The 14,816-nt window shown below is 41.5% G+C and overlaps 1 protein-coding gene across 3 annotated transcripts in view; it reads left to right on the top strand.

Annotated features, from left to right (window-relative positions):
* SCG3 (secretogranin III) overlaps nucleotides 1-14,816 on the top strand; it is a 37,561-nt gene that overhangs the window by 17,642 nt on the left and 5,103 nt on the right. For all 3 annotated transcript variants that reach the window (XM_008513826.2, XM_008513827.2, XM_070580050.1), the window contains 3 exons: nucleotides 1,297-1,380; nucleotides 3,273-3,410; nucleotides 14,339-14,419. In XM_008513826.2, the coding sequence (XP_008512048.2) occupies nucleotides 1,297-1,380; nucleotides 3,273-3,410; nucleotides 14,339-14,419 (303 nt within the window). The remainder of the gene's footprint in view (nucleotides 1-1,296; nucleotides 1,381-3,272; nucleotides 3,411-14,338; nucleotides 14,420-14,816) is intronic.

Genomic DNA, 14,816 nt, shown 5'->3' with positions numbered 1-14,816 from the left:
CCTCTCCTCCCTTCTTGGTGAGTGACAAACAATGACCAGTTACCTACTTTTCTGTTCTGGTCCCAACAGTGTGGTGACTACGAAGGTTGCCAGCCAAGGCCACTATTTCAAAGAAGAAAACAGAATGCATCACTCAATAGGATCTACTGATTTTCTTCTCAAAAGAGGGTTGGGGTAGGGTGGAAGGAGTTTACCTGCAAGAAATAATACAAAGTAATAATGGAATCTTTATAGACTAATTGCAAAGAAATGCTTGTTTGCAAATAGCAAAAAAAGGCCTGCCTTATTAGTGAGTTAGGTATGTGGCTGGTTGAACAACTGAATAAAAAGAGTGTGGATTCTAATTCATTGACTACTTTGAGGTGGTCATAGTCTAGATTCCTGTCTAGTAAGACCTAAACGATGTTACTCCAAAAAGCAAAATTAGGACAAAGACAAGGATACAGATTTCCGCTTAATAAGCGGAGGGAAATTCTCACCCTTAAGCCTACGGTAGAAGTGGCTGCCTCCTGAATTAGGGAGGAACTTGAATGATGGAAATCCAACTGTTTGGCTTTAGTGAAAAGGGGGTTCATTGCCTCATATAACTGAAAAGTCCAGGGCTGGGGGTGGTCTGGCTTCAGGTTTGTGAAGTCCACCAGTGGTGTGAGGAATCTATCCTTCCCCATCTCACAGCTCTGACTTTCCATATGTTAATTCATTCCAGACAAGCTGCTCCCTTATGGGGAACAAGATGGCTGGCATAGCCCCAATCTCACATCCTCACAGTACTCCTGGTGGGAAGAGAGCCTCTTTCTCCCATTGGTCCTAGCGTTGACTCTCATTGGCCTGGCTTGAATCCTGTGCTCCTCCTTGAAAGGAAGAAGACCCTGAGGAGCCAGGCCTGGGTTATTCAGCCTCCTCTTGAGCCAAATGTGCTGAGAATAGGAGAGGTCTGGGTTCTCCAGAGGAAAATCAAGATGTAGTTACTAGAAGGTGTTGAGTAGGCCAAAACCACAGCTGTCCATCATAGGCCCCAACCCTGGAGGTGTTCTAGCAGTGACCACAGAGAGATGGAAGGGACTTCTGCAGTTAACGGAGTAGGAGGCTGAACTTGGGGATCTCAAATAGCATGCCTTTCCATCCTGAAAGTCTGTGATTCCTAGAAATAAAATCCATGTCAAAGCATCTTATTAGCAGTGTTCATATTGTGGGATTGCTATTGTGATATTTCTGATGAGATTTAAACATTTTTAGTAGAAGTTTGATATCATCTTTCAAGAAATAAAATTTCATTTCTTTCCCTCCTCCCTCCAGAAAACTTGGATGAAACAATTGCTCTTCAGACCAAGAACAAGCTAGAAAAAAATGTCACTGACAATAAAAGCAAGCTTTTCCCAGGTATGATTTATTTTACTATTTTTCCAGCTTTTAGTGCAATAACCCTTTTGAGTGGTAAATAATGATCTTTAAGAAACATTGATAAAGAATTACAGAATTCAGAAAGTTTTAAAATCTGAAATCTAACCATGGAATTAAGCAACTGTCACCTTGGCTATTTTGTGGCCAGTCTCAGCACAGAAATCTGACCCCAAGTAGTATAGAAAAGAAATGTAAGTCTTTGCTGAAGAGTCTTAGAAAGTGGCTGTTGGGGAAAGGAGAGGGCAATGTCACAAAACTGAGCAATCCGTCCTAAAATTCTCCTTTAGGTGTCTCTTTCTCTCCCCAGATCACGACATGTCCAGACTACTGTCCCTGGTCATCTATCCACTCTCTCTGCCCCATCCGCTTACTCTTCCCTCCGGGGTCTTCTTTCTCCTCTGGGATAGTCTGTGCTCCTCTCTGGTGTGATTTTGCCCCTTCTCTCAGTTTCTTCACTTCTCCATCTCTCATTACCCTGCTCAGCACAGCAAACACCACGGAGCCCAGCTGTGCAAACGAGCCTCCTTCCAGGGGGATGGAGGAGCAAAGAGTCAAGGTCACAAGTTCCTAAACTTTAATGCTGTGTCCTGATCTCAGAAGTTATGTACATATATTTGAGGGCTGTATATTATGCAGCCCTTTAAAATGATGTTTTCAAGTAGTTTTTTAATAACCTGGAAATATCCTTCCATAATGATGACAACGACAAAAGAAAGGAACAAGAGTATACCACAACTATGAGAAAAATATGCATCAAAAAATATACATAGACCATAGCACTAGTAGTGAATGCTTTACATAATGAAAAAATAAGTGGTTTCTTTTTTTCTCCTTTCCTTTTTCTATAGTAGTAACCCATTTATTGAAAATAAAAAAGCCTATTGTTAGTCTGCTTGAGGTTCCCTATTTTATTGACAACAGGGATGCATTACCATTCTTTTTAAGGGGTTACCTTCATTAAGGTATATGATTTTTAAAATTTAATACAGGGGCCGGCCCCGTGGCCGAGTAGTTAAGTTCGTGCACTCCGCTTCGGCGGCCCAGGGTTTCGCAAGTTCGAATCCTGTGTGCAGACATGACTGCTCATCAGGCCATGCTGAGGCGGTGTCCCACATGCTACAACTAAAAGGATCCACAACTAAAAAAGAAAAAAAATACACAACTATGTACTGGGGGGCTTTGGGAGAAAAAAGAAAAATAAAGTAAAATTTTTTTTAATCTTTAAAAAAAAGATTTAATATAAGATTGCTAGAAATCTAGCTATTTTTAAGTGAGAAGTGAGCAAGGTTATGCCTTCTTGACAGCAAAGGTCCAGTTCTCTTCTCCCCATTGGTAGGACCAGGGGTAAGGGAGCATGGAGAAGGAGGCAGAGGAGAGAAGTCCTGTCGGAGCCCCAAATCCTCCGTGCCACTCTGAGTGACAGTGTCTTCTTCAAAGACACAATGTCAAGGAGACATTGGGCAACTACAGAGTTATTTTCACTTGGAATCAAGACTCAAATTTACTTTTGGACCTGACACATCCCACCTGATTGCCTACGTTGATTAAGGAAAGGAAAATAATCTACTCTCTGATGACACAGTATGGCAGAAGGGAAAGAACACTAAGCCAGAGCCCAGGAAGCTGGGGGTTGACCCAGCTCTTCTGCTAATTCAGTGGGTGACCTTAGGCCTCTCTCCTCTCTGGGCCTCAGTTTCCTTTTCTGTGAAATGGGGGGAAGGAGCTGGACTAGATAATCACTCAGATCCCTTTTAGCTCAAAAAATGATCTGACCTCAAACTGTATCTTTTCCATAAAATTTATTTCTACATTAGGAGTTAATTAATAGATAGGAAATAGGATTATAACAACAGTGCATAATCTGATTACAGTGCCATCAGAAAAGAGTCATGAAGAAACAGATAGTACCAAGGAAGAAGCAGCTAAGATGGAAAAGGAATATGGAACCTTGAAGGATACAACAAAAAATGATAACTCCAACCCAAGAGGAAAGACAGATGAGCCAAAAGGTATGGAATTGACAGCTGTAGGTTGGCAATGAAATTGGGGAAGCAAAAACTTTCACCACACCAGGAAGCGTGATTCAAAAGGCAAACCCCACCATCTCTGAGAAATTAGCACCATCTGTATAGAAAAGATTCAGCATGTGGTACCTTTATTTGAATAGCAATCTTTTTTTAATGGTCTTGAGTCTTTTGGGATGGCAAGTTGGTTTCATGTTTTGATGGTCCTTAGTGTTCAATGGGTTTTTCTGCTTGGGGAAGAATACTCTTGACTGTTTGGATATTGTTTAAGGTCCAAATTTTGATCTTATGAATTTATTAAGCAATATTTCTTTAAACATAATCAACACTAATCTACATACTCACATACTACTTATTCAACAAAGTCATCTACATGTACGGATTTAAAGGAAATTTCCTTAATTACTTATAGTGATTGCAACCTGACAAACACTTCTAAGGACTTGATTAAAAATCACAAATCCAATATATCAAATCTCTTCAAATAACCTACAAGCCTTAAAGATCAAAAAAGCATACATTAAAGTAGCTCAATAATTACCAAACTAACGTATTTATCCTTATTCTCACACATTCCTGGGGTCCAATTTTTGCTCTGCCTTAGTAAGTCTAAATGATATAAAATTTACATCTTCCTAAGATTTCAGAAACTTTATCATACCCTCCAAGAAAAAGACTCCATGAGGCTGCAAGTTCCAAGTTGTTAACCCTCTGATTTGAGGTCAGGATGTGGGATCTGGTCGCATAATCCAGGGCTTCAAGCCCTTTTCATTACAAAGTGTGCTAGTGACATCACGGAAAATTTACCTCTCTCCTCAGATAGATATTCTTTTTCTGAAACTCAGTGTCTTTACCAGAAGTTGTGAACAGGTGGCTTAAACCTACCTTATCTTTCTGTCCTTAGGATGCTTTGATATAACTGGAACCTTACTTATGTCTTATCAGTGACTCATCTGTAGAGTCATCTAGAGAATTTTTCCCTGGCAGCCGAGGGAGTGAGTCATTGCTCTCTTGGGACAGGGGAGTGGAGACTGACATTCTGCTAATTCATCACCTGAAAACACACCCTTGGGCTCTCTTTTCATTGTTTATTATGTATACTCATTAGTGGCTGATGGGCTTTGCTTATTTCTTGCTGTAATATGATATGAGACCACAAAGGCTGACCAAGTTCATGGGATAGCTCTTAATTTTCAAGAGACTGCTTGGCCCACATACAGGTTCCTAATTTCTCCTGCTCATGCAGATAGAAACAGGTTCACATTTATACTTAATAACAGACCCATGCTTAACAGCGTCTGTGCATTAAGTAGAAAAGAACAGACTAGCTATGTACTTAATAACTTAGCAATAAAATTGCAAACTATCTCCATTTTATATTATTACTATATTAACACTTTATATGTATTAACTTTTTCCAGTTACGTAAGCTGTTCCAGTTGACTATGATTTTATGCCTCAATTGGTACAGCCCAGGCAGTAGGAGCCCCCCTAAGTTTCTCCTTTGTCCTTTCAGTACTGCGCCCAGTGGTTTCTAAAGCATCTTTGCTCTCTGGCAACACCAGGATATTCTAGACCCCCTCTGAATTCTTCTGTCCCAAGACTTGAAATCAATTCCCCTTCAAAGAGTTCTGAAGAAGAGTTTTTGTAGAAAATACAGAAAATTGAACCTGGGTTACATGAGTTCAAATGAGTGGTAATGTTGGTCAAAAGTACTGCTTCTATTTCAGTTATTGGGACTTTTTTGAGGCAGAGCTGAAAAAGAAATTTTTCTTAATATATCAAGTTTATGTTGATTTTTCCTATCTTATGAAGTTTTGTATTTTTGTACACTTTTCTCTAGCATTCATTTCATAGACCGTCACAGTTTTCTCCTACACTGACACAGCTGACATAACTCTGGTTGTTTGGTGGTGGCCTATGTTGAGAAAGGTTATGATCTTGCATCTGGACTCAGGAGGAAAGAATGTTGGGATGATTAATTAACAGTGTTTGTCATGGACAGGGAAAGTGGAAACGGTGACGTGCCTGCCTTGTTGGCCGACCGGTCATGCTGCGTTGATACTTCCACTCAACCCTAGGCTCACTTTGGATGAGTGGTAAACTTTTAAAAAATATGTATGTTTTTTAATTGTGGTAAAATACATATAACATAAAATTTACCATCTTTTTTTTTAAGATTGGCACCTGAGCTAACATCTGTTGCCAATCTTTTTTTTTCTTTTTTTTTTTTGGAGGAAGATTAGCCCTGAGCTAACGTCTGCTGCCAATCCTCCTCCTTTTGTTGAGGAAGACTGGCCCTGAGCTAACATCCGTGCCCATCTTCCTCTACTTTATATGTGGGACGCCTACCACAGCATGGCATGCCAAGTAGTGCCATGTCTGCACCCGGGATCCGAACCAGCGAACCCTGGCCGCAGAAGCAAAACATGCGCATTTGACTATTGCGCCACCCGGCCGGCTCCTAAAATTTACCATCTTAACCACGTTTAAGTGTACAGTTCAGTGGCATTAAGTACATTTGTATTATTGCACTACCATCACCGCCATCCATTTCCAGAACTCTTTTCATCTTGCAAAACTGAAACTCCGTATTCATTAAAAGTAACTTCCCATTCCCCCTCTCCCCCCAGGTCCTGGCAACCACCATGCTACTTTCTGTCTCGATGAATCTGACTACTCTAGGTACCTAATTTAAGTGGAATGACACTGTATTTATCCTTTTGCAAATGGCTTATCTCACTTAGCATAATGTCCTCAGAGTTCATCCATGTTGTAGCAAGTGTCAGAAGGTCCTTCCTCTTTAAGGCTGAATAATATTCCATTGAATGTGTATACCACATTTTGTTTATCCATCCACTTGTCTACAGACACTCGGGTTGCTTCCAGTTTTTGGCTGTTGTGAATAATGCTGCTCTGAACATAGATGTACAAATATCTCGAGACCCTGCATTCACTTTTGTGGGGACTATTCCCCGAAGTGGAATTGCTAGATCATATCATAGTTCTATTTTTGAGGAACCACGGCACTGTTTTCCACAGCAGCTACACCCTTTTACATTCCCACCAACAAGTGCAAGAGTCCCGATTTCTCCACATCCTCACCAACACTTCTTATTTTCTGCATTTTTTTTGATGGTAGCCATCCTAATGGATGTCAAGTGGAGGATGAATGGTAAACTTTGGAAAGCTAGCTAACCAGGAAAAGACTGGTCCCGTGGCCTGAGATAGAGAGCCAGGAACTGGGCACCACAAGGCACTTCAGCTCACCCCAACCGCAACCCAGCATGGCCGCATCATCTCTTCTGAGTGTGACCCATGTGTAATGATTCTATTTTCCTAGAGCACAGCAAGCCATCATCCAGGCCCTCCGATTTGCTAAGGCAGCGTGCTCAGTGCTTGAGACAACACCTTATACGGCTGTGCAAGCATTCCTAGGAATGGGTGCTGACGGGTCTCTGCTTGTTTTAGGAAAACAAGATGTAAAAAAGGAACATGAAGGAGTCGATTCTTGGTAGCCACTATTGCCTATTTAGGACGTGAGTGTTTGGAGACTAATGTTGAGGTCAGATTTCTTTTCTCATTAGGATTTCCATCAGATAATAATGGGGAGAGAAAAGAGTAAAACTCCGTCCATTTGGTGTTACTCTTTGTGATGGGTTTACTGAAACATTTGGAAGAGGGTAGGGATTTGGGGCTAAAGTTAGTTCCCCTCCCTTCATTAGTTACAGATTTAATTTATTCATGCTTCCCCCGGTCCCCCATTACTCTGGGATAAGGAAAACTGATTCTACCACAGTTTAGAAAACACCAAACTAAGCTTAAGTCAAGGGCCAAAATTTCTTGGAAAAAATGTAATTAATCCCCAAAAGGACATATTATGACATATCGCTTTGTATTCACAGTTGCCTTATTTGCACTTTTTTCCAAGGCTATTCTGCTTCTCTGTTATAAAACCCAATAAGAAAACACCTGTTGTCTCTGGGCAGAAAAATAAAAGCATCCATGTGGGTGAAGGCCGGGTTGACTGAGTTTCCTGAGACATTCAGTCAACAATAAGTAAACATTTATTCCGATGGCCTGCCTGGCACTGTGCCCAAGAAGTGGAGCTACAGAAGGAACCTAAGAACCAGTGCCCGCCTCTGAGGACTCGGGGAAGCTTTGAAATGAGAATAGTTCTTCCCACAAGTAGGCAAGTGTAACACAAGCCACATACGTGCGTGCATATCTGTCTTATTGATGAGTCAGGAGGGTGTAGGACAGGCTCCCTGCGGAAAGAAAGCTGGAGGCATCACAGAGCAGAGCAAGGGATGAGGTAATGGCCCAGCCAGAACCACTTAAGGAAATAATTATGAGCAGGATGCATTGGCAGGAGTATCTGCAGAGAGTCTGTTTTGGTCTTGCAATGTGAGGTGATGGCCCCATCTAACGACAGCAAATACTTATTAACCATGCCAAGCATGTGCTGGGGCCTGTGAGGGACAGGGATAATAATAACAATAACAATGATACCCTACATTTATATCACTCTTCAAATTACAAAGCCTGTTTACATGCATCTCATTTCAGGTTTAAAGTAAAAAAATCTAATTTAAATACCAATGATGAAAAATGAATTGGAATATAGTTTACTTAGACTATTTAAACTCTTGCTTTCTAGCGGGACTCATTAAGAATAATATTTTATTTACTTCTTTTTTAAATTTTTTTAAAGATTTTATTTTTCCTTTTTCACTCCAAAACCCCCCGGTACATAGTTGCATATTTTTAGTTGTGGGTCCTTCTAGTGGTGGCATGTGGGATGCCGCCTCAGCATGGCTTGATGAGTTGTGCCATGTCCCCGCCCAGGATTCAAACCAGCAAAACCCTGGGCCGCCAAAGTGGAGCACACGAACTTAACCACTCTGCCATGGGGCCGGCCCCTAAGAATAATATTTTAAAATATTGATTTCTAATTGGTGCAGTCATTTGAATGATTTGATAATTATTCCTAAATTTAGGGATATGCCAATGAAATTGAATTTATTCTGATGTCAACCATATCCACAAAGTTGTTTAATTTTTCAAGTAAATTGCTCTCTGGAAACAAAGTGCTTGAAAACTTTATTCCATGATCTAAGTGTGGCTCTTTTTGCCAGTTCGATGTTTACTCATTCACTTCTGCTCTATGAGTCACTGAAAATCTTTTTTTAAAGTCATCCAAAGGATGAGATAAGCATTATAACACCCATAAACTTATTTCAATGCCGTTATTTGTCAAGTTTATGGCTAGATCATGGAATTAGGTTGAAAAGATGATCTCTAAGATCTTCCACCTAAATGTCCTCTCCTTCCCATAGGATATCCTTCCCATAGCTTCTTTATAGAAGCCAGAAGAGAAGGTAGCCTATAATTAATAAATTGATAATAAATTGACTAACTTATATGGATGCTCTTATTTTTAAAGCAACATAAGAGAAGAAAATTCATGCCTTTATTCAAGCCCTAAGGCATTCTGCTAGAAATGTCCAAAAATAGTGAGTCCAGTCTTCTGCCTTGCGAGTCAGCAAGTGTGCCAAGAGCTAAGCACAGACCAGAGACCTTCCACCAACACAGGTTCTCCAAGGACAGCAAAGGAGAATTTCTTCCCGTACACAGAAACCAGGAACCTTCATTTTAGAATTCACCCCTCAATTAGCAAATAAGTAAACCAAGGCTCAGGAGATGAAGTGACGCATCCAAGATCTCATAGCCAAAGAGTGGCAGAGCGAGGACTTGGACTTATGTCTCTTGACTGCCATTCAGTGCTCATCCCTCTAGTCCATGCCGTATCATATGTGCAGGTAAAATGTCATCGTTTTGCAGGAATTCTTTAATTGAATGGTTGTGGGGCCCATGTTGGCATCCATGAGAGCTGAAGTGGTATCAGTTGCTCTGTTTTGTGCAGTTCAAAACTGTAATCAGGGGCCAGCCCCGTGGTCGAGTGGTTAAGTTCACGCGCTCCACTTTGGTGGCCCAGGGTTTCACCCGTTTGGATCCAGGGCACAGACATGGCACTGCTCATCAGGCCATGCTGAGGCTGCGTTCCACATGCCACAACTAGAAGGACTCACAACTAAAAATACACAACTAGGTACTGGGGAGCTTTGGGGAGAAAAAGAAAAAAAATTAAAAATCTTAAAAAAAAAACTAATCATATAATCTTTACAGAATTTTAAGCATTATATCAAACAATTTTTATAAAAACTCTTTTAAGAGGTCCAGAATCTTTAGTATATCCAGCATTCAATAGGTTAACTCTACTGATTTCTATAGTGTTTTTAAGGGGTTGGGGGCAAGGATCAGGATAGTTATCGGGGTCGGGACAAATTCCTGTATGAAAAAGGACATTCCTCTTGCAATGCTGAAAACCAGAACAGCCAGAAAAGCAGGGCTGCGTCTGCCTCTGGCCCTCTGCCCATCTGCTTCAGCATATGTTTTAAGGCTTGTGCTATGTTACCTCAGCCATGAGCTATTTTTTTCCAAAGGAAGCTAAAATAAATTTGAAAAAAATAGGCCAGCTTTCCAAAGTGGCCTCTCCTGGGCTTTCGGTGCACACTGTGTAAATAAAAGATTTGCTTCACAGCTCCCGAGAAGAGAAAATGTAAATAGGAACCAGCTGCGTCTCTCCAAGAGCGGAGGGACACCTGATTTTATTCATTCCGGTCGTTACCAGAAAGTGTGTGGAGCCCCCGATACCGGCGGCAGTGGTTCCCAAACTTTGCCCAGCGTTGGAATCACCTCAGGATTGTTAACAAATACTGATGCTTTCTCCCTACCTCCAGATATTCTGATTTAATTGGCATAAAGAGTAACCCGGGCATCAAGATATTTTAAAGCTCCCCTAAGTGATTCTAACACTCAGCCAAGTTTGAGAACCACTGCCTTTTTGGCCAGTTTGGTAAGAACCAACAGAGACTAAACAACTCTTGTCTAAAAGGTGAATTCTACCCAGCTCCACTGTCAGAATCTCCAGACTCATTCTCATTCAAGAGCAGGCTCTGACCCTTACTCAGCTGTGCCCCCTTGGGTACATCACTTAACCTCTCTGAGCCTTAGTTCCCTCATGAGCAGAATGGGAATAATAGTGCTTATTTCACAGAGCTCTGTGAAGATTAAATGACATATGGATATAGTATGTCTAGCACATTTGTAGGTGCTTTCAATTGTTTCTGATATAACATTTCAATTCAGAATCCACTAAATTTCAAGTCTTTCAAATAAACAATTTCTTCGTAAAAAGAAAAGAAGGAAATCTATACCATTTATACTTTCAAAAATTGTCATTTCTCTTGTTTCTACTCCATGCTCACTGAGCAATCTTCTGATTACGATTGGCTTCTATATACGAAGGCTTCGTCCATTCACTCATTCGGCAAATATTTCCTGAGAGCCTGCTATGTGTCAGGCTTTTTTCTAGGCATGGGAGTACATCAGAAAACAAGAAATATTTCTAAGGGAGGGAGACAAACAATAAACTTAAATAAATTATATGATATGGCAGAAAGTTGTAACCACTATGGGTAAAAATAAAGCAGAAAAGGTGGGTGGGGGGGATGGGGGGGTCTATTTTAAATGAGAGAAACTGTCCTAATCATAGATGTTATGATCCACAAGATAGTAGTCTTTTAATGGATTGCAGTCTAATTTTCTTTAAGCTGCAGTAAACCCGTTCTCTATTATGGGTTGATATGTCAAGATAGTGAATAAAATTACTTTTAATGCACTTCATACTTTTTAAATTCAAACACTATTTTTATTATGGGTAATTGATTCCTGAGCAAAAAGCAACCTAACAAGATGATGCTGAGTCCCCTGTTTCAAATTGTCTTAGGTTGGGTTCCCTCCAAAGCAGATCCTGAGAGAAGGATTTGAGGTTGAGTAGTTTAACTGGGAGGTGACCCCAGGAAGCACCCTAACGGAATAGGTCCATGAGGCCTGGAAGGGAAAGAAGCTAATACGAAGTGGGTTAATGAGCCGGCTTCAGCTGTGGGCAACTGGGGCTCCGTCCCACCGAGGACCTCTGGGAAACTGTGTGGAAGATGTTTAAGGAAGTGAGGTGTTGACCTACCAATTTTGCCCATCATTGGTTGAGCGCTTCTCTATGAGCATATCAGGAACAGGGAAGCATGAGGGTGGGGGATCAGCAATGTCTGCTACACTAGAGCAAAACTTCTTATTTATTTTTTACTCTCCTAATTCAGAATTTTTAATACAGTATGTAAACAGAGACTAACTCTGGTTTTCCTTTTCTCAAATAAGCTGTCCACATTATGATATCATATCATGGATAAGATTGTGGGAAGAATGCTTAAACTTATTTAAAGAACAAAACTATCTTCACACATTCTCAAAAGTTTCAGAAGCCCTGATTCCCTAATGTGCTAGTGACAAATTATTATCTATTCGTTAAAGCAAGCCCTGAGACACACTAATTTGATTTAAACCCTTCAAAAATATGATGTTGCATTCTTTAGAAATAGTCTACACTAAGATTTCTTCCCTTGTGCAAAAACCCTTTTCTAACTGAATTAATTTGAAATAGAGAATGCTGTTTTTATGTTACCAAATCCAGTTGGCCTTCTCAGCAAACGGGCAACAGACGATGCTCTCTCTATACTCGTTGTGCCGTAGTGTTATTTCAGCCAGGGTGACATGGGTGTTTCACATGCTCTAACATTCTTAAAAACAAAGCACTGAAATCAGACTGTTTTTACACAGGTGATTGAAGTGAGTAGGGGCTGAAATTAGTGGATCTCTTCTCTTCTCCACCCAGCCGTTTTTGCACAGGAGCTTCTCTGCGCTTCTTTGGGACCAGATAACATGGAACCCCAGTGGTGAGGCAAGAGTGAGCTTATGATATCAGGAAGAAAGATGCTCAGGAAGTCACTTAGATAAATGCAAGGGTGGAAATTGGGACATCAGCAAAGCTTAAGGCAATGTTGTTGTTCATGGACTGTAGTCAGGTGTACCCAGATTCAAGCCCGGGTCTACTACTTACTAGCCACATGATCTTTGGCATATTACTTTGTCTCTGTATGCTTCAGTTTCTTCACCTGTAAAACGGGGGTGAAAGAGGACTGCCTCGAAAGGTTGTTGTGAAGAGTAAGAGAGGTCATGCAGTTGTGGGTACAACAGTTTTGGTTTCCCATTCTTCCGTTTTCAGTGTCGGTCTTTCTCAAGTTGGGTTTCCAGCCCACTGTATCAGATCGCTTAGGCCATCGGAGTCTAAATAGAATGAAACCCCAGAACCTACATCTTCTAACAAGCTCTTGGGCAATCCCATGTGCACTGACCTCGAACCCCAAGGTGAGGGAGAGCAGGGCAGTGTCAGGGAAAAGTGTGAGGTTAGGTGTGCCTGGCAAGGGAACACACCCTCCTCCCTGCTGATATTTTCATAATCTGCTTCGTACCAGTTTAGAGAAATCTTGTCTCAAATTCAAGCCTCAGTTTACTTGCTTCTAATATGGTAATAAAGATAGATATTCCCCTCCAAAAAAAAAAAAAAAAAAAGAGGTCATGCATTTTGGAGCACAAAGCACAGCCCTGGCACACAATAAGCACACAGGACAGGCAGCTCAGCCAAGAGGTCTGGGCAGTAGACTAGAGGTGACAGGGCTCAGTATGGTGGTCACCACACTGAGCTTTGGCAGCCACTGCGTCTGCAGAGGCCCTGGACTTTGAAGGCCTCTCTTCTTAGGCCATCAAGTACCCTCCAGATCCCCTGGTCTCTTAGTGCAGACACTGGGCACTAGGGACCTCACCTGGTTAAGGGGATGGTTGATTTCTCTGAGACAGAACAAGGCTACATCAGTGTCATGTCTGAAGACAGGTCTTGTCTTTCAGATAGTGCAGGAAGCAGAAACTTGGCAAGACTAGAGTCCGAATTCCACCTCTGTTATTTCCTGTGTGGCCTCCACCATGTCACTTTGCCTCTCTGAGCCTTAGCTTCCTCATCTCTAAGTTGATGATAATACCCACTTGCAGACAACAATGTATGTAAAGGGTATCACAGAGCAGGTGCTTCAGTGACACATGGCATCCTCTGGCCACACTTGAGGCCCATCGGAGAGTGTTTACATCCAGGGGAGTTTTACTAGCCCAAGTTCTAAGGTTCGCCATGCAAACCTTGAAATGAGGCCCAGATCACCTCCTCGCTTGAGTTCTTACACACTCCCTACCAGACTGGGCAGAAGACTTACACGAAACCACATTTTGGGACTGACTTAAAATCGCTTATTTGGTAATTGGGTCTTTTAAGTATCTGCCATTCTGATTCAGTTCTTGACCTGACAATGCTCCTCAGTTTGGAAGAACCACCGCTAACCAGAAATGAGCCAGTGTAAGGATTGGAGGTACCCAACTACCACCCCTAACCAGAAATGACCCAGTGTAAGGATTGGAGGTACCCACCTACCACCCTAACCAGAAATGACAGTGTAAGGATTGGAGGTGCCCACCTACCACCCTAACCAGAAATGACCCAGTGTAAGAACTGTAGGTACCCACCTACCACCCATAACCAGAAATGAGCGAGTGTAAGGATTGTAGGTACCCACCTACCACCCTAACCAGAAATGACAGTGTAAGGATTGTAGGTACCCACCTATCCAGTGAACTGAATCCAAACTGTTCTCCGCCAGGACATCAAACTGTAGTTATTTGTGTGTGGGGATAATGGCTCCTTGACACCTACCAGCCTGGTCCTGTAGCCTGGAGTCTTATCCCCACCCACCCTCCCCACAAATATGCACACCACCTCCTTAGGGACACCACCTTGCAAGTGCTCGGTAAGTCCAATATTTGTTTATGGTTTCAAACTTAAGTGCAGTCTTTAAAAAGAGACTCAGTGATATTTTTATGAGTGTTTAATATGGGTTTCTTGACTTTTCCAGGGAAAACAGAAGCCTATTTGGAAGCCATCAGAAAAAATATCGAATGGTTGAAGAAACACGACAAAAAAGGAAATAAAGAAGGTAAGGATTTAGTGTGATTATAAATTACAGACTTCACCCATTTGTTAGTGGCTCTTGTTAAAGATTCCCACAGTCAAGTTGGGCTGAAGTCTCCTCTCAGAGCCCAAAAGACTCCAGGCAACTGTCAGATGCAGAAGGGAACAGAACCTCCATTTCTCTTATTTTTCACCTCAGCCTTTCAAGCAAAGGCATTGTCTTTTCTTTCCTAGTTTATTATGAAAACGTCAAGCAAAAGTAGAGAGAATAGTATAACGAATCCCCATGTATCCATCACCCACCTTCAATAATTATTAACACTTTGCCAATCTTGCTCTGTCTACCTTCCCCCCTGGTCTTGGAATATATTAAACAAAGGCATTTCTGAGCACATATTAGGTGCACCTTGCAGTCACTCACT

The sequence above is a fragment of the Equus przewalskii genome, chromosome 1 (genome assembly GCF_037783145.1).
Source record: "Equus przewalskii isolate Varuska chromosome 1, EquPr2, whole genome shotgun sequence".
Classification (NCBI taxonomy): Eukaryota; Metazoa; Chordata; class Mammalia; order Perissodactyla; family Equidae; genus Equus; species Equus przewalskii.
This window is presented reverse-complemented; position numbering and strand designations above follow the sequence as displayed.